Genomic DNA, 25,708 nt, shown 5'->3' on the forward strand with positions numbered 1-25,708 from the left:
TTATAAGATGCTGCAGAATACATTTTTTACAAAGTTTATTCTGCAATAATGAGAGACTCTGATTTAATAATCTACTCTAAAAATAATGAATATGCATTTACGTAATACCTCACAGTGTTTCTAAATACAACACGTGAGGCCAGACATGCAATTTATAGTTGCATTAAATAATAATGGTTAAAACATATATGTTTTCATGCATTTTGTTTATTTCTTGCAACTGTAGCTGTAATTGTGTAACATGAGAATAGAACATGATTTCCAGATTTGTGTACACCTGAGAAAACAAACATGTATCCTCTAATGATAGTCTTCATGCACTTGTCAAATGTGGTGTAATTCTCACTGACTTCCTGAAGGTTCATGTTGTTGTTTGTTTGTTGTTTTCCTTTCCAGGTGACGATGACTTCCTGTTAGGGTTGGGCGAGTTGCCGGAGACTTTCCCTAGCGACCCTCCTGAGCCCCTCCCACATTTCCTGTTGGAGCCGGAAGACGCTTACATCATCAAGAACAAAGCTGTCAATCTTTACTGCACGGCCACGCCCGCCACACAGATCTACTTCAAATGCAATGGCGAGTGGGTTCATCAGCGAGAACATACGATAGAGGAGCGGGTGGATGAAACGTCAGGTTAGTGCCACACACATATGAATGATGAATTTCCATTGCTTTTCTATGACCTTTCCAGTTGTTTGTTATTACTGGATTAATGATTGATTCAGATCAATGTGCTATTTAATTTGTTTGAAACCAGTATAGGCCATGTTTCCCAATACCGATTGATTTTAAGTGTTAAGAGCGGTTTCTATGTGGGATTTTCCGATGATTGATTGATTGTTTTTTTTTATTTTTATGTGTGTTTCACAAAACTGCACTTAAAATGAATGTGTGTCACTTTCTAGATGCTTCTTATGTGAAGTGCTAAAATGTGACCATACTTTTGCTCATCATTGGAACGTAATTATATTTCAGTCAGGACAACTCTCTGAGAAATTTAGCTTGTTAATGTGGGTATGACATATTGATCGGATATTGGTCTTGGCAGATCTGCTAATGCTGCTGATGCTGCTGCAGCAGAGCAAGTACGGAGACTTGCTACTACTAGAAAAAACACATACATACAGAGTTATCATGTGGACTTGCTGCTGCACAATTACACAAAATGCAACACATGCTGCATCAAGCATGTATAACATGCTGCTGCAAAAAAAAAAATGACAAACAATGCCCATGAAGCAGAAATAGACCAGTGTAGCTGGGGTGGGGGTGGGTTTCAGAGAAAATCTCTTGCAGTGTGCTGCAGTGAAACCGGCTTATCTGCAAAACTGAGCCATTGAAATATTAGACAAAGAGAGATGCAAGTTGATTGGCTACCTGATCACATGTTAAAGGTCCAATCAGACTTCACCACGTGAGACGATTGGCTTAACATGTCACATGAGAGCAAGCTGATTGGTTAACAGATATCAAGCTTAAAGGCCTATCAGGTTGATATAGACAACATAGAGTTGCATAGGTGAACTTTGAGTCAGTACTTGTAATTAGGGCTGAAACAATTAGTAGACATTATCGGCAACGGCGACAATTGTCGAATAGTCATTTAATCTCATTTTGTGCCTGACTTGGAGAGGAAGAATTACACAGATCACAGTCCAGATGCACTCTAAACTTTCCAAACAGCTTCAGATGATGTAGATCACAAAGTACAAGGGAAATATACAAAAATACAAAATAAGTTAATACAGAAGCACCCTCATTGTGGAATAAGTGGAGTCAGAGCTCTTTAAAGGAAACACCCCGGTGTTACATATTAAATGCAGTTATATTGTATGCGTTATAGCTTTGTTAAAGTTCAAATAATCTGGAAGCAGGTCAAGTCAAATCAATTTTATTTGTATCGCGCCTTTCACAACACACATCGTTTCTAAGCAGCTTTACAGAAGATCAACATTAATAGACGATAAAACTGTAATGTCTATAAAGTCAATGAATCATCATTGTGTAATTTAGATAAAATACGATTCTTAATAGTGTTTAAAAATAATTAAATGATAATTGTATTAATAACCCCAGTGAGCAAGCTGTAGGCGACTGGCGACGAAGGTCATGTAAATAACTTCAAACTCCGAAACTGGCATTTCTCTGTGTGGCCAACGCCTCTTCTATGAGTTGTGTGAATGTCCCGATCAAAGGGGGAGAGACTGAAACGGTACCTGGCTGAGGCTCACTCTGTCTCACACGCTTGCTGCAGCTAGATTATAACGTGATGGCTCGCGACTTATTGATTTATAATATATGTCACTGTGTAGTTCTTATCGTGAAGAAAATTGGCAATAGGTTTTTTTTGCAGATTTGTTTTGGTTTGTTTTCCAATTTAAATATCTAAAACTCATTAAAAACAATACATTTACTTTAGCAGCTATTCTGCAGAAGAAAAAAAAATTCTGAGAATGTTTAATATAAAATTAAAAATACAAATATTTTTAAATATCTAAAAATCCTTTAAAAAATATTCACGTGAGAAGCAGCATATCAGATATTTAGACTTGCTTTTAGAGAATAGATCTTGAATATATGTATATTTTGTCTTTACTGCTCTCGCAGAATTATAACCAAGTGAAAAAATACACGTATATACAAAATACACTTACTGTATATTTAAGATACATTCTCTTATGATTTTAGACAAATTTCAAATGGAAAACTTGTAAAAAACACTTTTTTTTTTGCAGTGAACTTCTTTACTGAACTAAACTTAATAAAGTATTTTTTTCTTTAATTCAGTGAATGTCATTTAGAGGTATTTTTAAAAGATGATTTTGTCCTATTTATTGTTGTAAGCACGCTTAATACATCCTTTTAAGTTGGGGCACCGGCAGAATAATCGGTTAAGAGCTAATTATTAATCAATGCAATAATCGTCAAATAATCGTTCTAATAATTGTTCGATTAATCGATTATCAAAATAATCGTTAGTTGCAGCCCTACTTGTAATTTACATAAAAAAAGACATTTGTTTATTTTTTAATACTGAACCTAATAAACTAAATAATTAAGTACAGCTTGCAATCATTTTGTGCAGAACTATCTATTACTTTTAGACAATCTCTTTAGGCCTTTTCATACCGAAGGTGACGTGATAATGAGATATAATAACGAATTGCTGACGAAAGACCCTTTCACATAGAAAGCTAGGCACATTCATAACTTTAAAGTAGATGGCGCTAATCAACAAACAATTTTACCCCAGTACGGTTGTTGGCTCAACACCCCTTTGAGCTAATCTGCCCTCCGCCCATCACAGATGAGAAGATGAACCACTTAGACAAGTTAGCAAAACAATCAAGACAAGCAAACAAGAAATCTTGCAAGCAGATCGAAAAAAGAAAACGGATTTCTCTACAGGCTGCTGCAGTGAGGAAGAGAGTCTGTTGATTTGCTGATCGAGAAAGAGACACTTTCACAAACTATTTAAATTCACCTGTGGGACAAGTTGACTATAATCATGTATACGCAGTCTGAGGGGTGATTTAGAAAGAATCGAGTGTAAAAAATAATATGAATGTTTAAAAGATGATTGCACTTGGTACAATAGTGATTGTATGCCACTTTCACGCATAGCCTACTGTAAACTTGTGTTAAGTAGGCCTACACCAGCCAAATACGGAATGGCATACTACCACACTTTCTTACATATTCTTTAATATATTGCACACCTGTAATGATGTGATCTCACATAATTTTGAATGCGTATTAATCTGCCAAACAGCAACATTGCTTCACAAACATAAACATCTTACATTTACACAGTGCTTACATTGAATGGCATGGCGAGACACATCAAAACGAAATCACTCCCGATTGTTGCCATTGATCTACATTGAAAACACTCATCTGAGAAAGTTTTCTGCTTGATGTCTACCGGTTGACACATATCTACTGCAACATTTTGTATATGGTCAAAACACACACAACAACAACAACAACCGGCATTCACCACTAAGTGGTGGTGACGTCACCACAACGTTGTGCCAGGCTATGTGCACGTTTAGGCCACGTGAAGGGTCGAACGCCCACTGGCAGGAGGTCACGGGACAGATCCAACAGGTGACACGGGTCGACTGACTGAGATTACTGGCTGATGCACCACCTGTGCCCCCTACTGTGCCAACTTGCTGTGCTTTAGCCACTTGGCGTTCTGCTTGTTGTTGTGAGCGTCGCTCCTCTGCCCTCCGTTGTTGTTGGAAGGTGACTGCCTCCAACTGGCCTGTAGCGTCCTTCACAAGCCTCCTCCAAAGAGGCCGATCTTGACATCGCTGGTACCAGTCCACTCTGCTCCACATCCTCCTGTACCACATCACTCCAGCCCGTGCCGCGCCCGCTTAGCCTCCTCTATCCGGCCGAAGAAAAGCTGTTTAGGCATGCGGTGGCCGGGCATGCGGGCTACATGACCCAGCCAACGCAACCTTGCCTGCCAGAGGAGCTCACCGATGGGACTTTGTCCACATCTTTCAAGGATTTGTTAGCTCCTCACACAATCCAGCCTGGTTAAACCCAAGCCAGCCTAAATGTTTCTAACCGGCGAAGATGTTCCATTAGGGGGGTCCACGTTTCGCAAGCATAGAGAAGGGAGGGAATGACCGTAGCCGAGAATACCTCAAGCTTCTTGCGGAGTGACAAACCGGGTAGCTTCCACACAGCGTTACGCAACCGATGAAAAGATAATGCCGCTCGACTGATTCGGAGTGAGACCTCTGCTGTCAAACCAGAGCTGGTTATAAGCACACTGCCCAGGTATGGAAAAGACTCCACTCTCTCCACAACTGCCCCATCACCAATTGGGAACTGTAGGGGTGGAGTGTCCGATGGTAAATAATACCCAGGCAGGTGCATAGTTTTGGTTGGGCTGATGGTAAGGCCCCATCTCTTAGTGGCAAGCTCCAGGTTCATCAGCAGCGCCTCCAACTCCTCCTCTGAGTGAGCAGCAATCACCAGATCATCAGCAGACATAATATGGTTGATCAATAGGGAGCCATCCCTTGACTGCACCCGGGCATCGATCAACCTCCCATTATATCTGTACCAGATGGAAATTCCTCCAGTACAGCAATCGAAGGCTTCACGAACCACGTGGTCGAAATAGATATTAAATCATGTGGGACACACACACACACACACACACCACACACACCCATCCTATATTCGCCACGTTCATTTATGGCCATGGAAACATTATGGCCTTTTCTGACATGCAGTAAAAATGTGATGCTCTGGTTTATTCATGGTTTTTATATTGATAATCCCCATCCTGACACAAACACACACACACACACACACACACACACACACACACACACACACACACACAAAAGCACAGCTTTGTGGATTATTTACTGTATGTTATGTTATGAGGTCTCTTTATAGGGGCTTCTTTAAGAGGGCCAAATATGATTGTTATGGACACAGGAAATGGCTCTTGTCACCACTAACTATGACCACAACCACAACGACCTACACTCTTGCATACTACATACTATGTAGTATGCCAAAAATAAGCGATAAATACCCATATGACCAACTATTTCTTGTGAGATTCTGAAGTGCAGCTCGGGTGAAGAATGTCCGAAATCTATTAATTGGCCCTACTACTTGCATGTTATTCTGGCCTAAAAGTGTGTCCCTTGTCAAATAGAGTACATAATCTGACAGTACAGGCTCGTTTATGGGACATTTGATACATATTAAACACAAATCTAGTAAGAGCATTCCCAATTTGCAAGCTATATATATATATACAGTATACACTTTTATAAGGCAACTTTCTTTGTTAGGGTGCTCAGGATTTTAGTTAGTTGGGAAAGGCTTCTGCAATGAGCGCTCATTACTGCTCATTTATTTGTTTAGTCGTTTATTTGTTCATTTTAATTTGTACATTCATTCATATTAATTGTAGTTAGGTTTGATCATTTGTTAATTCATTCTAGTTGGTTTATTCATTTGTTCATTAATTAGTCCATTCATTAGTTTATTCCCTTGTTTACTTGTTGTTTGCCCATCAGTTTCTGGGAGTCAGGTTTTAAATTAGTCAGACAGGAAATAAAGTAGTGTACAGCCTGCTGCAATGAGGCTATCTAGGGAATATCAATCCTTAAATTTGCCAAAGTATGTGAGGAGGACTATGGAGAACTAGCTAGTCACGACTGTTTCCTGAAATCGTAGTAACTATGTCGCACATCCATCATTCGAACCACATTGGTTGAACAATATAGAGCTGTCGTTAATGACGTTACACAGGGCATGGCGTAATAACTTGCGCAAATATAAAATAATAGAAGCTCATTTACACGTACAATAGAAAGTTGTTTAATTTGCAGAAGCTGCTGAAGACACAAAAATGGAAAGTCGTAATTTCTTGCCATTATTTTGTGCTACATGGTCTTTTTTATTTAATTACTTTCAATTTAGACTGCAAGATCGCATAATTTTTTTTATAATTTGGCGAAATACAGCCCTCTCAATGGGAATCTGCGGAATCGTTTATTTTGATGGACTTCCGGTGCTTCCCTCGCGGGCTTCGCTATAGACTTTGACAGGCGAATTTGCCGCTTTGACCAACAGGAAGTTGTTTTCTTTGGCAGTGACCTCTGTGTGTGTGGTGCATCATTCACAATGGACAAGGATATCATTTTAGTTGTTTCCTTTTAACTTCATTCTCACAAGAGTATAAAGTGCAGCCCTAAAAACAGGCTGCTTGACAATCTTTTTTTAGCTGGTTTCACACACGCTCAACGTCCGCCCACGACTTCTTCACCCGTGGAATTTCACTGTTCATAGTTAAATGTGACCACGCCTATTGGCTTAAGTAGAGCGAGGATAAAGTCAAGTCCTGCTCTACTTTTTTTCTTCACTGATTATTCTGTTTCCAACCTGATCTCATATAATGAATGTTACTATCGCTACATTTTTGCAAACTGACTTTTACGTGCTGCAGTCTACTTTTCCTTGCAGTTTCCTGGTGAAATGGACACTAAAGGTGCTACAACTATTTTTTATTCACTTTCACACAAATCCCGTCTACAATGGCTGATTTAGACTTTAACTTGTTGATATGCGCCCCCTTTTTGTGCACAAACCATGAAAATGACATACCTGAACATAAATGGCTGTATTTATGGGACCCTTTGCAGTATGGACACAGTTGTAGTATCTATTGGAAGAAGACACTTTGGGCTTTATTTCCCAAGTTTCAGAATTAATATATGTTGTTGTTTTTTAAAGTTAGAGAAACTGAAGTTTATAATAATGGAAATATTTTGTGCTGAACATGTTTTTATAATCTAAAAAACAATAATAAAAGTGCCAAGACAACCCAGAAATACAATGTTCTCAAAGTCACGAGTCTAAAGAAGTTACGTTTCAAATTTGAAGATGATCTAACAATAAATGAAAAATGTAGGTAAAATTGCTGGAAGCGTACAGAGTAAAATTAAGGCTCCGCCTTTCAAGACAACACAAAATCTGACGGCACCGCTCGACTATTATGAATAAAACGACGCCGCATTTTTAAAATAGACTTTGGAGATGGCTGGTTTTGTTTATGAGACTCTAATATATCAGATCATATACAGTTTTACAACATGAATGCTGCTCTGATTGCAGTTTGTTGAAGAACGATGACGAAGGGTAATTCTTTCAGGAGAGACCTCATGTAAACAATGGAGAATATGTCAATATTTCTCAGATTTATCACTTTTATGGACAAAAAGTGCTATTGGATGATTTTCAATGAACGCTTGTCATGGACGATTGACCCAAGTGTGTTGAACTGGATTCATCTGGCGATCACGATTTCATAATAAAGGTATAAAGTCCCGTTCTGATATTGCAAGTTTTCATTTGTACTCCTGCACAAATAACTCAATCACTGTTTCTGGAATATTGCTATCGTGAAACAGAGATCGGATATCAATGTTGAACTCTTAGACCTTTGAAAAGATGTAGAATTTGTTAACATTAATTAAATTTATATACTGTAAATTATATATTAAATGTAAGCAGAGTGACGTCACCACCGAACGATTCGCTGGTAACAGCGAACGATTGCGTATCAACAGGTTAAAAACACATAATTTTTGCAATATTACTCACACGCTGTTAGGTGTTGGTTTAGGGTTAAGGTGTCTGTATTTTGTAACTCTCATTTGGTTTGGTTAGGTTTGTTTTAAAGGTTTGGGTTAGGGAGGTACGTTTTAATCATTAAAACCCTCAATTTGAAACCATTTAATTCGCTTTTGGCGCCCCCGCCTGGACATTTTACTAGTTAAACTGCAGCTAAACGTAATGAAGGACGTCATTTAATTTTTGCCAAAAATGTAAATACATTTCACGGTCACATAATGATATCAGGCTGACTGTTTCAATCGGAAATAAGTCACATTACGGAAGTAAAATGACATTTGAATGCTGTTTCATGTTGACTTCGATGTTTGCCCTTGAATGCTGATGTCCAACTCAAAAGCCACGTGTTTCAAGGTGTGACGGGGTAGCTAGAAGCCTTCTTGCGTTCAGTCATTTAGAGTGCAAATATTACATATCAAATGAGAGTGAGGCGTAATCATCTCTCCACAGGAGAAACCGACTCAAGCTGCTCACAGTGTGGGCAAGAGTGGAGCTTGATTCATTACGCAGAGGTTAACAAGCTCCTATTGAGCTAATCACTCTAATGGACCTTTGATATCAACCTGCTGCAATAATTCTGCTCTAATATCTCTGAGCTGGAAACGTTACTGTTATAATCACACCTCTGTTATTACTCAGGGTCAGAGCGTGTAGGTATTATAGGCTGTTGAAATGATATGGACAACTCTAAAAACACTGTCATGGTAGTTTATCGAGAGGTTCTAATGTGCGACCGTTAACGTTTATCATAACAAATGATAGCGTGTTTCATACAGTATGTGTGCATGTGAGAGAGAGAGGTTTAGAAGGAGAGAAAGAGAGAGAGTGATAATAGAGATAAAGTGCTATAGTTTATGCTTTTAATTCGATTTTTACTCTCTTGTTTTAAGTCTGTCTTCACATGCCTGCCGCTATCTCCCTCTGGTCTCGCTTTGCTAAAATATCATTATGAATCAATTTCATTGTTCCTTTTGCTTATTATGAGTTAATCTGTTAAAAGTTAAATCTGTGCCATGTGCTACTGGTGTGTAGTTGGCTCATGGTGCATCTCTTGACGCATTCTGTGTGTCCGCGTCTACATTGTGCCGAAGATTCAAATTGGGACTCATTATCCCATTCCATCGGGAGGATTCTTTACGGCTGTGGTCTTCATCTCACAGGGCCTAGCTTAAACGAGCAGACTTGTTAGTACATTTGCAAAACAGAATGGCATTCGTTAAAACGTCCTCCACATTTACAAATGGATTTGAGTCGAGTAAGTTGGTTCCCAGGAAATAAATGCTGACTTTCTCGAACTGGTGGAAGTTGACATCTTTTCTTTCAATTCTCTTTTATTTGAATAGCGCTTTTCATAACTCACAGCATTTCAAATCAGCTTTACTGAAAATTGTGCAATTACAACTTTGATGCAGAGATCAAAAGCATGCTTTAAAAATGATTGTCTTTTGGCCCCCTGTGAGCAAGCCAAAGGCGACCAAATTAACCGAATTTCAATTAACATTAACCAAGATGAATTAGTGCTGTAGAAGCATTGTTAATTGTTACTTAATGTCATCTAATGTTCAAATATTCCACCTGATTGTAAAGTGTTTTCTTTGCTTGTTTGCCTTTTTTAATTTTTTGGGAAACTTTCTCCATAGAAACAACTTCAAGTAGGTTGATTTGCTAAAGAGTGTAAACAGAGCGAATGCATTCTTGCACTAAAAAAAGCAAGACGCAGCACATCAAATAGAGCAGAACGAACGTTTCTTCAGTTCTTTTCAACTTGACAACAGCGCTCGTGCACGAGACTCTAAAAAAGGCGTAGCACGTTTAGCATGTTTCCATAGAAAAACTATTAAAAACGGGTTCGCAAAATGAGAACAGAAAAACTTGTTCGTCTGAATGGCCCCTCATAGTCTATATATGAGTTCTTGAATACTGCAACATTTCCACAAAAGTGAATTACACAGTGCTATAACAGGACAGAGAGAACGGCAGTGCTCTCTCTCTTTAGTATTGAGAGTGAACGCTTCAGATTCATCTGCTATATCTGCTGAATTGACGGGCATCCACAACAGGAATTCAGTTGCGTGCCAGCTTTCAATTCATAATTACAATAATTCAGAACAAAAAGTGTGTGTGTATGCGTGTGTGCTTGTGCGTGCGCTCACAGATCATGTTGTGAAAACACCCCATCACTATATTTCTGTCATTGGTTTTTTTAACAAACCCTTGTAAATAACTCTGATTTATTGTTCTTATCCTCTTCTTTTTTCCCTCTTCGTTTCCTCTTCTTTTCATTTCCTCTTCTTTGCCCCTTTCCTTTCCTTCCCATTCCTTTCCTTTCATTCACTTCCCTTTCCCTTCCGTCTTTCTTCCCCCTTCTTTTCCTCTTTCCTTTCCTCCTTTTTTCTTTCCCTCTTCTTTTCCCCTTTCCTTTCCTTCCACTTTCCTTTCCTCCGCTTCCTTCCTTCTTTCTTCCTCCTTTTTCCCTTTCCTTTCCTTCCCTTTTTCTTTTCCACTTTCCTTTCCTCCTTCCTTCCTTCTTTCTTCCTCCTTCTTTTCCCCTTTCCTTTCCTTCCACTTTCCTTTCCTCCGCTTCCTTCCTTCTTTCTTCCTCCTTCTTTTCCCCTTTCCTTTCCTTCCCTTTTTCTTTTCCACTTTCCTTTCCTCTGCTTCCTTCCTTCTTTCTTCCTCCTTCTTTTCCCCTTTCCTTTCCTTCCCTTTTTCTTTTCCACTTTCCTTTCCTCCGCTTCCTTCCTTCTTTCTTCCTCCTTGTTTTACTCTTTCCTTTCCTTTGTGCTTCTTATTTCCTCTTTCATATCCTCTTCTTTCCCCCTTTCCTTTCCTTCACTTCACTTTCCTTTCATTCACTTCAATTTCCTTTCCCTTCCTTTCTTTTTCTTTTCCACTTTCCTTTCCTCCACTTCCTTCCTTCTTTCTTCCCCCTTCTTTTCCTTTTTCCTTTCCTTTGTGCTTCTTATTTTAAATGTCTTTGCCTCTTCTTATCCACTTTCCTTTCCTCCTTTTTTCTTTCTCTCTTCTTTTCCCCTCTCCTTTCCTTCCCTTCCCTTTTTCTTTTCCACTTTCCTTTCCTCCACTTCCTTTCTTCTTTCTTCCCCCTTCTTTTCCTCTTTCCTTTCCTTTGTGCTTCCTTTTATTTTCTCTGTCTTTGCATCTTCTTTGCCACTGTCCTTTCCTCCTTTTTTCTTTCCCTCTTCTTTTCCTCTTTTCTTTCCTTTCCTCTGCTTTGGTTCCAATTAAGGCTAATCGATAGTGAATATTTGCAATATATTCTTGATGAATTGTATGCATTTGATGTTTAGTGTTTAGACGGTGTAAAACATGAGTGTGTGTGTGTGTATGTGTGTGTGTGTGGTGGGTATGTGATTGTTTTCAGCATCAGAGAGAGAGAGAGAGAGCGAGAGAGATGTGGTCTATTCAAACATGATTTCAGTTGTTCAAGGCTGCAGGTTTTCACTATTCAAGTCCAGCCTTCTACACACCAAATGGAGCCATAAGCAAACATAAACATACCCCAAACACAGGCAAGAACTATTGATCTCTGCCAGGGAATATTTCATGGAGGCATTGAAATATTCATTATTTATACATGCACTGTATAACAGAACTGCACTGCTGTCTTCTGAACGAAAATATATATTAAAACATCTCACTTGCATCATACTGTATGACATCAGCATGATCAACAATGACAAGTTAGGAGAAATGTAGTTTGACATGCCCATGGATGGCCCACAGATCATGTTTGTTGTTCTAAGCCTGTATACCTTCTTTTCTTTCATGGAACACAAAAGCAGATAGTAGGCAGAATGTCAGCCTCAGTCATAATTCACTTTCTTTGTTTAATAAAAAGATGCAATGAAAGTGAATTTGCTTGTGTGTGTGTGTGTGTGGGCTTGCAGGTTTGAGACAGGGCCATAGTCTGTGTAGACCAGACTTCATGTGGACAATCAAAAATCTGGCTTTAGGAGATCTGATGTGTGTGTTTATGTGTGTGTGTGCCGCAGGTTTGGTGATTCGGGAAGCGAGGATTGAGATCTCTCGACAGCAGGTGGAGGAGCTGTTTGGTTTGGAAGATTACTGGTGCCAGTGTGTCGCCTGGAGCTCTGCAGGAACCACGAAGAGCCGCAAGGTGCATGTCCGCATCGCATGTGAGTACACACACACACACACACTGCATGTTACGATAAGAGATGCTACTGGAAGCGAACTGTCTGGGAGAGACTTTTTGGCTTCACGATTATTGACACACACACACACAGAGACACACATGCAGTCTGAGAGGAAGTGTGTATGTGTAAAGCTGGCTCAAGGTAATGGAGCATTTATGCAGATCAGAGACTGCAAACAGGAGACAGTCTGGAACACACAGGGGAATGTCTGGACATCTCTTTATGGTTGTATTAATCTGGTTAATTTTCTGCAGTTGCTCTTGAGTGTGTGTGAGCTGGGAGCAGGTTAGCAGTGCAGTCCAAGGGCACTTAACGCTTCCTCTGCAGTCTGGAGCTGTGTGTGTGAGTGTGTGTGTGTGTGTGTGTGTGTGTGTGTAAGTCAGAGACATAGAGACTGGAACTGATTGGCGGTTCGACAAAAGAAACTTCCTGTCGTCTGGTTGGTTTCAGAATCAGCAAAATCAATCAATGCAGTCTTGTTTTGAATAAAAGCCATCTTTACAAGATGGATATAAAGATAGATGGATAGAGAGAGAGAGAGATCAAAGGAATATCAAAAACAACTTGTCTTTTTTGCTTTAAAAAAGCAAATATCGGTTACAGTGAGGCACTTACTATGGAAGTGAATGGGGCCAATTTTCAAAGTTGTTTAACGGTAGAAATGTGAAACTTTTAATTTGATAAAAGCACTTACAGAAATGTTTGTGTACTTGTGTGTTGTTTGATCTGTAATGTTCTTTAAATCATCGTTTTTAGGATCGTTTAAGGATTTTAGGGTTTACAGCGTTATGTCAACATGGCAATGAAGCTGTAAAATTGGATATGGTTTGGATGCAGCTTGAAAGCAGCTTGAGGACTTACAATAATTTAGATTTTGGTTAAGGGTGCAAAAAATATAAGCCGTATGTTTAAAAATCCAAGCTCTTTGAGTTTAAACCCAAACTGCACAGTTCTGTACTACTCTATGCTATTTTGTAGCGCAAGTAGTGAGAGTAGTATGCTAACACTTAAAATGCAACAAAAAGAAGTGTACTACGAGTCTCCGGATGATGCACTTCTTCAACTGTCAAAATGAAATGTGGAATGTTGGACACTTCATGCATTCAGTGCTCACGGCTTGCCGTACGTAGCTGAAGGGGCAGAGTTACCTGGCTACGTTACTCGTCTGACAAATGTAAATAAATGAGAATGTAGCAAAATAGCAAAACTTCAAGGATAGAGCACATTGCAAATGTAAGTTGAATGCTTTACCATCACCCCACGCTGTCTATGTATGTTGTTTGAGATGCAAGTGTTGAGGTTGGCTAACGCGCTAAAGCTAGCAGCAACAAATCACATGTGTTTGAAACGTCACTGCTGTCTGGCGTTAAACTACAAATGCTTCTGTGTAGTAAAAAATGTTACGTGTTCCATTTGGGATGATACTACTAAAATTCATAGACTACATGGCTGAGTGCATAGTGGATTGCATAAGTGCGTAGTGTGTACTGCATCATTTGGGACACACTCATGTCTGTAGAATAACAGTATAACTAGCTTATATATATATATAGATAGATAGATAGATAGATATAGATATATATATAGATGAATGGGAAGATACATTGAGATACATACTGTACAAAGTATGTGTGTGTGTGTGTGTGTGTGTGTTAGCCCATTTAGTAATGTGAGCAGAGAGGCATTGTGGGAACTCTCAGCTTGGTTATTTTATGGGTGATTGAACAGGGCAGAAATACTCCCTCTGTCACACGCCAACACACACAAAGATGCACATACACACGCACACACACACAAACACATTGACATATAACCGCTATCAAACAGACAGACAGATACATGACAGTGAGATTGAAGGAGATGATAGATGATCTCACTGATTTACCATCAACTACAAATTCAGTAGCTGAATACATTTATACAGCTTGTGTAATTTAGTTGGTTTGAAGGTGAATGCTCGAATCTTCAGGTCATTGTGAGTGTTGAACTGTAAGTGATATTTTTGGCATTGAGAATGTTATTTGACAATGCTTTTTATTTTTTATAAAACAGATTGGATGAGCCATGTTTGAAGTCATTTTCACACAGCTGATGTACTTAAAAACTAGTAGTCTATTGACCTGTTTAATGACCTAATTTTTTCCTCGCAGCCACCATATTTGTAACCATCAGCGGGAGGAAACTATGGCGGAGAATGGAAAGACACCCGTGAAGCGATATTAAAGAGAAACATTTAAAAAATGCTTTTTATCCATGCCAAGTCCCAGGAAAGATGAATAGAGTTCTGAAGTCAGCACAGATATTGACAAATTTGACTTTCACAGACTTTTGTGTTGTTGTCTGGTCTGATTTGGTCTAGGGTGACTAGACGTCCCCATTCTACTCCTGTCCTGGTATTTGATGGTCTGTCCCCGACTGGAGCTGTCTCCGGAAATTGTGTTTTTACTGCATTTTCAAAACAGTCCGTAAAGTGAAAATACATGGCGAGAAAGCCCCTATTGAAGCCTACAAGGTTAACTGTATGCTCTTTATTTTGACCAATAGAGGGGGATGCTCGCTAAAGCAAATCCCCCCTTCAGAAATGAATTTCAAGCCCTGATATAGTATATAGTGTAATTGTTTCATATGATTTCAGTTGTAATGCTGGTCAATGTAAGTCAAGTGAGCTAATTTCTTTTGAAATTCCTCTGCCAGTTTGCCAGAAAGCAAGTTAGTAGCCTACCGTACTTTTAGGAAAGTGCCAGTGTAAAGGGATTCATGGAAAGGAGGAGGCGAGAACCGGCTTGACAATATAAATAATAGTTTAGTATAAAACTGAAACAAAAAGATAAACACACAAAGGTATCGGACAGCTGTCAGTAATTCTCTCTCTCTCTCGCACTGCAACTTCCAGTCAGCCTTTATCCCTATCTGAGGCTTGATTAGCCTGATTTGGGGCCGGGTGTGCGGAATCACGACCCGGCTAACCTTTCGTCCTGAGGCAGACCACCAGCCCCTTGCGGACGGAATGCCCCTACACATTGTTGGTGGACGGTAGGGGTCTCACCTGCCCCTGGCAGCAGTAACCACTCCAGGCGGTTGGTTGGGAGCCCCTCCTCCCCTCGCAGTCGGCGTCCAATTCCTCTGCATCCAGGCGGCCGGGCTCCTCCGTCCTCCGGTAGATGGCCGCGGCTGCTCCGTTGGGGTGGATGGTAGTGGCGAGGACTCTACTACGGCACATCCCTCCTCCTTCCCGGGTTTCAGCACCAGTGTAAAGGGATTAAAGGAAAGGAGGAGGTGAGAACCGGAAAAGATAAACACACAAAGGTGTCGGACAGCGGTCCATAAATCTCTCTCTATCGCACTGCAGCTTCCAGTCGGCCTTTATCCCTCTCTGAGGCTTGATTAGCCTGATTAGGGGCCGGGTGTGCGGAATCACGACCCGACCCCGCCTTCCGCCCTGTCACAGCCAGGTAAAGGTGGAGGAAAAGAGAAGAGAAGGAATTTTAGAAGAGAGTAAGAAGAGTCGTGCCGGGGGCTCCCCTACCTGAGAGAATGAGGGAGGAATGTGACAGGGTGGAGGACAGGGCCGGGTTGTGATTCCACACACCCAGCCCCTAATCAGGCTAATCAAGCCTCAGAGAGTGATTAAGGCAGACTGTGGATGGTGGTGCAGAGAGAGAGAGAGAGAGCGTTTACGGGCAGCTGTCCTTCATATGTGTGTGTTTGTGTCCTTTGGTTTAAGTTCTTAATTAAATATAATTTATATTGTCAAGCCGGTTCTCGCCACCTCCTTTCCATTAATCCCTTTACAGAGCTCATACCATTTAGAGCTCCTTGGCTCATACGCAGAAAACAGCATCAGGTTGCGCGCTCTGTTTTTAACAGATGACAATGAGCAGAGCGCTAATTCACTTTTTAGCATGAGGCACGTACAGACTAGATATTTATTTCATTAAATACCAGTCTTGGTTTAATAATCACTTTAAGTAGTGTAGCAACAGGCTTTTCCGGATTGAGAAGCTAACGTCATAACAGCACATAAACACTTTAAAATAAAAGCTCTGCCAAAATATAAGCTCAATTTAAATAGAGAAAAGCACAACAGAAATACAATGTAATATTACAAAGAAATGTAATGTTCACTGTACTACTGCTACTACTACTAATTAGAAAAAATCAACAGTAATTGAATTAAATTTAAGCAATATCTCACATATGCGATGCTCTGTTATGCAGCACTTTATTTGACCATATATAACTCTAATGTTGAATTGTGGACTGTGCTGTGAGGTTCTGTATAAAAGCTCTTCATTTGATCAGTACTCATTGTTCTCAAAAAAAGGGTATCAGGACATCCTTAGTTAAAATTATGATATACCTTTTTAGTTTTGGTGTTATGAATTTAACACTGGCCTATGTGCATTTGCAGTTTAATTGTATCTGACATGATTATGTCACACATATAATAGACAGATGTACAGATAACTGACATGTCTGAATAAACGAGCAAAAACCAACCAGTGTTTTATCACTGCTCTCCCCGCTTCATCTATGCTTGACTTTGGTGAAATGAAGCCATGTCACTTGAAAGATATGACTTTATTGAAAGAAAAATAATATTTAGGCTCTGTTGAGGAAACATCAGTACCCCATTTTCAAGATTTATAAATAGAAACAAAATGTTTCTGGCTTTTGTCGCATTCCACAGCATAGCTGTCAGGGTTTGTGAAGGGAAGAGTCGAGAGTGTGAGGATCCAAACGCAGAACTTTAATTATAAACAAAAGAGTATGCAACACTCTATATACAAACAAGAACCGACCAGACCAGGCACAAGAGAAACATGAAGACTAAATATACACTGGACTGGGATGGCCGCTGAACAGGGGTCAGACTGGGCGACAGTCTCTGTGGTCAGGAGTGCTGGCAGAGTCTGGGTAACTGCCTCCATGGCCGTGAGCACTGGCAGAGGGTCTGGAGGACATGGTGTAAAGGGTTAAGGGGTGGAGCTGCAGAAGGCGGAGCTAGAGTTGGCTTAGTAGACGGATCCGCAGGATTCTCAAGGAATGGAGTCACAGGGGGTGAAGCCAGAGGAGGCAGAGCCACAGGAGGCTCAGGAGGAGTGGGCAGAGCTTCTGGAGGAGAAGCAGGTGGAGCTGCATCAGGTTCAGGGAATTGAGTCTCAGGAGGCAGAGCCACAGGGGGCGGAGCAGTAGGCGGCTCAGGAGACGAAGCCACGGGAGGCTCAAGGGATTGAGCTAACGGAGCCACAGGAGGAGGAGCCGCAGAGAGCTCGGAAGGAGGAGTGGCCGGTGCCGCAGGAGGAGGAATCTCAGAAGAAGGAGCAGGCAGAGCCAATGAAGAATTTGGGGTGGAGCCGTAGAAGACAAGCAGAAGAGCAAAAGCAGCTGGAGGAAAAGTGGGAAACAGAAGAGCCACCATCGAGGGGGTCTCCGGGACCACCTGAGATAGAAGCAGAAGGGCCTCCATTGAGTGGGTCTCCGTAACCATCTGAGCTAGAAGCAGAAGGGCTTCCATCAAGGGGGTCTCCGTAACCACCTGAGCTAGAAGCAGAAGGGCCTCCATTGAGGGGGTCTCCATAACCACCTGAGCTAGAAGCAGAAGGGCCTCCATCAAGGGGGTCTCCGTAACCACCTGAGCTAGGACCATCATGGTTCAGACCACCACTGGAGTAGAGAGCAGACGTTCAGCCCCTATGAGGTTAGCGAAGACTTGAAGAGACAGATTCACAATCCAAAGGACCAGTTTCCTCACATGGCCATTGAGTCCAAACCAGAAAATAGCTCTGGTTTGAGCTGTTTTCAAATATAAGCAAAATAATCAAACTAGTGCATTGAATCTATGCTTTAAAACAATTATTGAATGTATTACCACACACACTCGTACGGACACACACCCTCTCCGAGATGTGATTTATTTGGCTATTACCTCCTCTCTCTTTGAGGCGATCAGTAATGTGAAAGAAAACAGACATGCAGTGTGTGTTCAGTGGCGGATTTAGGCATGTGCGGCATCTTGCGGGGGGGTGGCATGAGGCCGCGGCTTCAATTAGAATCATACACCACCCCTCCCACCCCACCCCACACAACTTTGAGGCCGGGTTGAAGCGGGTTTAGCCCAGGGCGCCAAACAAGCTAGAACTGCTACTGTTGTGTGTGTCTGTTTTTAAATGAGCAAAGCAGAAAAATTGTTGACAGGCTAACGATATTCTCCTTATGTGACCCTCTGTTTGTATATATGTGTGTTCTATGTCCAGTTGAGTAGAGAAATCACAGCAGAGAAAATTGAATGTTCACTAAAATATTGTTTTTAAGATTTATGCATCTCAATTCCATTACAAAATTCCATTAAGCTGTTAATTGAGTAATCTTTAGCTAAACTGAATAAAGTTTAATTTATTTGATTTTGTTAAAAGAATGATACAATTAAATTTGATGGAATTGTTAACTATAAATTTAAATGTGTAAATCTTACAAATAATTTTTTATATTTTTTCGAGTGTTCAACGTAAACATTAGGGCTGAGTGATGTTGCTAAAAAAATACTATAGTAATATTATTCAGCCTTTTAAATTATGTAATGTATATTTTGGAATTTGGGTGTTTATTCAACTTCTGGGCTTTTTAGCACTGTGGACTTCTAAAATGTCTCGATTAAATATTTTTCACATCTCACTAGTTTATATTTATTTATTTTATCCTTATTTACAAAGTCATGAAAATTTCCACCACATAATGTGTTACAGAGATGTGGAAAACAGACCTTAATGTTTATTTAAAATAGAAGAATAGATTTGTGAACTTAAATTGATAGTTCACCCAAAAATGAAAATTATCTCATAATTTTTTCACCCTCATGATATCTCAGATGTGTATGACTTTCTTTCTTCTGCTGAACACAAACAAAGATGCAAGTAATTGATGACTGTGGTGGTGGGGGTGTGGTTAAGCGACAGTTTTTGAACGGAGAGCGATAAGGAGATGAGAACGGTAAGGATCATCACTTGGTAATCATTGTCTCAAACAGCTGTTTGTCATAGCAGTGAGAGTGGAGACGCACTTTTATGTTATGTTTGAGTTATGTTCTGTCATAAAAGTTATGGTGCTGAAACCAGGGATTAAGGGAGTAAGAATGCCGCCATGGATTCATCACCTTTGGAGGATGCGGTCAAGACGCGGTCAAGACCCTCACCAGCATCCACTAGACACAACATCGGGCCCTCCTCGAGCTGCGCAGTGATTAATTGCACTCCTCCAGACCAAAGCAGAGGACCAGCAGATGTTCTGGAGATGCCCCGCCCTAGGTTCCGCTAGTCAAGATGGGCCTCCTAGATGACGGATGCCTTCTTAGATCTCTTTGAGTGGACGGCGGGGGCATACGTATGGCCGAACACCAAATGGGCGGTCCACTTAATTCCACTGCTGTCCGGGGATGCCCAACTCGCATCGCAGCAGTTACCAGTGGAGAACCTCCTGGGGTATGATGACTTGAGAAAAGCCATCCTGCAACGGATCGCCCGGACACCGAGCAGCAGCACCAGCACTTTCTGGACCAATGCCCATTGATGGAGGTGTCCCCGGAAACTAATTTTGGGCTCGAATTGGCAAGCGTTTTCCACATTATTGAGGGTAATTCGCGCAGATGGGTCCTGTAACCCGCAAATGGATAGCTTGGTCGAACGGTTTAATAAAACCCTGAAAAAAAGTATTTGTAAGTTTGTTCACAAAGATGCTCGAAATTGGGATAAGTGGCTTAACCCCTGTGCGAGAGGTCACGCAAGCCTCCACGGGGTTCTTCCCTTTTGAATTCTTGTATGAGCGTAAGCCTCACGGTATCTTAGATGTCGTGTGGGAAAATTGGGAGGAGGGACCTTCAAACAGCAAAAACTAAATTCAATACGTTCTTGACTGAGCGCAAAATTGTAACTATAACAGGAAAATTTGCTACAGGCTCAAGAACTTCAGACCCGTCTGATAACAGGGGAGCTATGGGAATTTACACAGGGAGATAAAGTCCTTGTATTACTACACACATCAAGCTCTAAATTGTTTGCATTGCGGCAAGGGCCCTTTGAGGTCACACGGCAAATCAGGAAGATCGATTATGAAGTTAAATACATGGATGAGGTGGAGCACGTCAGATTTACCACCTCAAGGTGGTCCCTGTGGCTTTGGTGATGGTGGTACCGGAGAGGGAGGAGTTCGGGCCGGAGGTGAACTTAAAAGCCAATCAAGGCACCCCGGTCACTTGTGGAGACCACTTCTCACCGTCGCAAATCACGGACGTGGCCTGGTTGCAAAGAGAATTCTCTGATGTGTTCTCACCCCTTCCCGATCATATGAACCTCATAAAATACCATATCGAAACAACCCCAGGGGTAGTGGTATGCAGTCATCCCTACTGATTACCTAAAGTGGTTTTAGAAGAATCAGAAGCAATGCTGGATATGGGGTAATAGAAGAAGTGGGGAGTGGTGGTGGCGTAGTGGCTAAAACACAGGGCTGTTAATCAGAAGGTCGCTGGTTCGAACCCCACGGCCACCACCATTGTGCCCTTGAGCAAGGCACTTAACTCCAGGTTGTTCCGGGGGGATTGTCCCTGTAATAATTGCACTGTAAGTCGCTTTGGATAAAAGCGTCTGCCAAATGAATAAATATAAATGTAGAAGAATCCCACAATGACTGGGCCAACCCGGTGGTGAAGGAGCTGCTCAATCAGTTGGGCACGGCTTGCTTTTATTCGATACTCGATTTAACGAAGGGTTATTAGCAGATCCCCTTAACTCCAATGTCCTGTGAGAAAACGGCCTTCTCCACACCATTTGGCTTACATCAATTCGTTACCCCTCTTTTCGGTTTGTTTGGGGTCCCGGCTATGTTTCAGCACCTTATGGACCGAGTCCTCAGACCGCACTCTGCGTATGCCACTGCTATTTGGATGACATCATTATATACGATAATGATTGGCAGCGGCATATGCAGCATCTGAGGCCGGTTCTGAGGTCGCTGTGATGGACTCATTGCAAATCCCAACAAGTGCGCAATTGGACAGGTGGAGGAATGATATCTGGGGTTCCACTTGGGTCACAGCTGCACCTAAATTGATAAGACCGCAGCGGTTATAGCCTACCCAAGACCCAAGACCAAAAAGGAGGCAATTCAGTTCCTGGGGCTGGCTGGCTATTTTATGAGGTTTGTGCCTAATTATTCAGATGTCATCTTGACCAATCTCACTAAAAAGGGAGACCCAGACCTGGTCCAGTGGTCGGAGGCATGCCAACAGGCTTTTATGCAAGTAAAAGCTGTGCTTTGCGGTGGGCCATTGTTACATGCTCCTGATTTGTTTTTTCCCTTTTTCTGTATAGACTGACGTGTCGTACACGGGGTTGGAAGCCGTGTTGTCCCAGGTGGTGGAGGGGGAGGAGCGCCAGGTGCTATATATAAGCCAGAAGCTTTCAGTGAGAGAGGTGAGGTACAGCACTGCTGAGAAGGAATCAAGTGGGCAGTCCTCACCCTTCGGTACTACCTCCTGGGAAGGGCTTTCACCCTCTGTTTTGACCACGCGTCACTCCAGTGGCTCCATTGCAGGAAGGATACCAATGCATGGATCACCCGTTGTTATCTGGCTCTCCAGCCTTTAAAGTTCGAGGTGGTCCACAGACCGGGGCTGCAGATGACTGTTGCGGTCTATCCAGAAATGGGGGGAGTACTGGGCAGGTCAGATGGTCCCCGGCCGATGGATTATGTGGTGGTGGGGCTGTGGTTAAGCATGGGTTTGTGAATGGAGAGCGAGTTTAGGACATGAGAACAGTAAGGATCATCACCTGGCAATGATTGTCTCTAACAGCTGTTTGTTATTGCAGTGAGAGTGGAGACGGCTTTAAGAGCAAGCCAGATTCCAGTCACGGTAGCGAGTGAGAGAGAGACACACGTGTTGTGTTTGTGTGTGTGTCTTTGTTTTGTTTGCTGCAAAGCATTTTTATGTTAAGCTTGAGTTATATTCTGTTAAGTTTACGTTGCTGTTCAGCTGGTTCCCGCCGCCTCCTTGCCCATGCAGTGAAACTTGTTATTGTGACCAAAACCTTAAAGCACATAAAGGCTGCATAAAAGTAATCCATAAGATTCCAGTAGTTTAATATCTTCTGTTAGCAATCTGATCAATGTTGGAAGAGAACAAACCAAAATCACCTTTTCACCGTACATCTTGCCATTGCAGTCTCTAGGCATGTTCATGATTTCAAGCTCGATTACACATCCTAGTGCTTGACGCATGCGCAAAGTGCCAGATGACACTATAGGAGGTGCAATCGAGCATGAAATCATGATTGCCAAGGAGACTTCTGATGTCAAGATTTATATGGAAAATGGAGTTATATTTTGGAAGACATTGATTAAACCACAGGAGTCTTATGATTACTTTCATGCTGCCTTTATGTGCTTTTTGGAGCTTCAAAGTTTTGGTCACCATTCACTTGCAACAGACAGAGCGGAGATATCCTTTTAAAAGTCTTTGTTTGTGTTCGGCCGAAGAAATAAAGTCATACACACCTGGGATGTCATGAGTGTGAGTAAATGATGATGGAACTTTCATTTTGGCGTAAACTGATTCTTTAACTCGTTCGCACAAAAGGTCAAATTTCTTTGTTTTCACTGAAGCACACAAGATGCTCTTTGAAACATTCTGAATTCATGCTGGGTCGCATGAATCATCAGGTTTCGCACAAACTTGTGAAGTCCATGCTGATGTTGTATTAATTTATAAAAAAATGCAAAATGGAAACATTTTCACTAGTGTTCTCAGACTTTTAGACCCCACTGTGTTTCTGTGTTACATTTGTTGTCACTCCTCAATATCACCAATGAGAGTATCCCTTCCTTCCTTTCTCTGTCTTTATTCTCATCAGTTCTGAGGAAGACGTTTGAACAAGAGCCGTTGGGGAAGGAGGTGTCACTTGAACAGGAAGTGCTCCTGCAGTGCCGCCCACCTGAGGGCGTTCCACCTGCTGAGGTAAACACATACATACAAACACACACAAACATGTACACTAGTGTGTGTCGGTGCAGTACAAGTAATTATGTATGGATAAATGTCTGTTTCTCTCCTATGTTTTACCTTTTATATAGTATAAAATTATTTAACTGGCATTTCTGAATAATAAAATAAAAAATAAAAAAATAAAAAGAGTAGTATACATTACCATTACGTAATGCAATATCAACTAACATAAACTAATAATGAATAATAGCATTTCAGTTAATTAATATTAACCAAAAATTATATATAGTGCTATAAAACATTGTTTATTGTAATGTTGCCTAATGGAGGAACTTTTAATGCATGTTGCAGGTTCAATACAAGTTAAGCTCAATAGTCAGCATTTGACTATCACTTACTGTGGCTCAGGTGGTAGAGTGGGTTGTCCACTAATCGCAGGGTTGATGGTTTGATTCCCGGCCCACACGACTCCACATGGCGAAGTGTCCTTGGGCAAGACACTGAACCCCAAGTTGCTCCCAATGGTAGGCTAGTGCCTTGCATAGCAGCTGGCGTGAATGAGACGCAGTATAAATTGCTTTGAATACCGCTAAGGTTAAAAAGGCGCTATATAAGTGCAGACCATTTACCATGACAGACCTTATGTGTCTTTATTGTATGTGTATATTCATGTTACAGTATATACACATGCTGGGGTTGTGTGTATTTAATACTCGTTCTTGTGTGTGTTTGTGTTAGTCAACGTGTGTGTTAAAAGCTATCAGGGTTCGCTCTGATCCTGGCGTTGACCCAGAGGTCACGGGTTCCCCAGAGACCTGTAAACGTGTGTGTGTGTGTGTGTGTGTGTGTGTGTGTGTGTGACAGCTGCAGTTCCCAGAGGACACTTCACACTCACACACACAACACACACACAGCAAAAAACACACATATTCAGGGTGTTATGTGTAAGATTAGACATGAAGAGCCATGTGAATTCCACTATGTCTCTGTTCCTCTCGCTGACTCCGTCTAGACAAAAACACTCCAAGCCTTCACACATCCCTGAATGTTCTGCAGAAAACATGCATAAAATCTCTTTCTTAATCTGTATTTTTTGTCTTTTTTATAGTAAAAATATCTAAACATCCTTAAAAGATTATTAATTTACTTGAGAAGCTAAATTGTGTAAGTTAATGAGAATATACCTATATTTATTTATTATTAAAGGGAAAGTTCACCCCAAATAAAAATTTTATCATTTACTCACCCTCATGTTGTCCAAAACCTGTATGACTTTCTTTGTTCTGTAGAACACAAAAGGGTAAAATACAAAAAGAAATGTCCTGCAACATAAACCTTCATAAAGTCACAAGTATTAATTGGGTGCGTTGATTCAATTCAAATAGATCAAAGAAGGCAAAAAGGAATCCACACACCAGGGCCATAAAAGTTGTGATATCTGGTAACTCGGATAACCGCTCTGTACAATTGTGTTGAGAAGAATATCAGAATGCTGTTCTGAGATGAGGGTTGGTGCAGTTTTGGCAGCATGAGGGGGACCTATACAATATTAGACAGACAGACACACACACACACACACACACACACAACAATAATTTGCCAATGGATTAATAAAAAATAAACCTATATGTTATGTCTGAAAAGTGTTTTTTCTTTTCAATAAATTCAAATAAATTTCAAATAAATCTTTATATATATATATATATATATATATATATATATATATATATATATAGGTGTTTAGATGTATTTAGATATGTTTAGATGAGCTTTATTTTTTACTTTATTATATAATTTTTTTATTTTTCATAATTTGTATAAAATATTTTATTTTTATAGATGTGTTTTTATATATGTAAACACATCTAAAAAAATACAAATACAATATTTTATAAAAATTATGAAAAATAAAAAAATAATTACATATATTTATACATACAGAGTTTGAAATTCAAACCGGCCAACCCGCCAAATTCGGGTGAAAATCAACCGTGTCAGTTAAACGCTGTCAGCTCACTAGCCAATTTGGCGGCTTTATCCGGTTTTGGAAGTCCTATCTATCACAATGCAGGCCATATATCTCAGTGATTTCTTACCGGAATTACGCGTACCCCACGGGGTGTTCATTACATCTCGATAACAGATCAAAAGGGAAAGAGAAGAGAGAGAAAAATGACAAAAATAAAGATTGACTTTTTATGTTTAATCGCTTCAGCAGCAGCAGCGCACCGTTTGACTGTTAGGCGGCTTTATGTGTGCGCGCGTTACATCGCATGTGCTCCGAGAGTGCTCATGGTGCAGATACACGGCTGAACGGTCAAATGCACTTCGAAATAAGGCAAAAAGACCTACATGT

The 25,708-nt window shown here is 40.9% G+C and overlaps 1 protein-coding gene across 1 annotated transcript in view; it reads left to right on the forward strand.

The window, feature by feature from the left end:
- The window catches only part of LOC127643052 (netrin receptor UNC5C-like), a 200,441-nt gene that overhangs the window by 72,655 nt on the left and 102,078 nt on the right, over positions 1-25,708 (forward strand). The window contains exons 2-4 of the mRNA XM_052125591.1: positions 397-630; positions 12,192-12,335; positions 23,261-23,364. Coding sequence (XP_051981551.1) covers positions 397-630; positions 12,192-12,335; positions 23,261-23,364 — 482 coding nt within the window. The remainder of the gene's footprint in view (positions 1-396; positions 631-12,191; positions 12,336-23,260; positions 23,365-25,708) is intronic.

The sequence above is a fragment of the Xyrauchen texanus genome, chromosome 4, assembly GCF_025860055.1.
Source record: "Xyrauchen texanus isolate HMW12.3.18 chromosome 4, RBS_HiC_50CHRs, whole genome shotgun sequence".
Classification (NCBI taxonomy): domain Eukaryota; kingdom Metazoa; phylum Chordata; class Actinopteri; order Cypriniformes; family Catostomidae; genus Xyrauchen; species Xyrauchen texanus.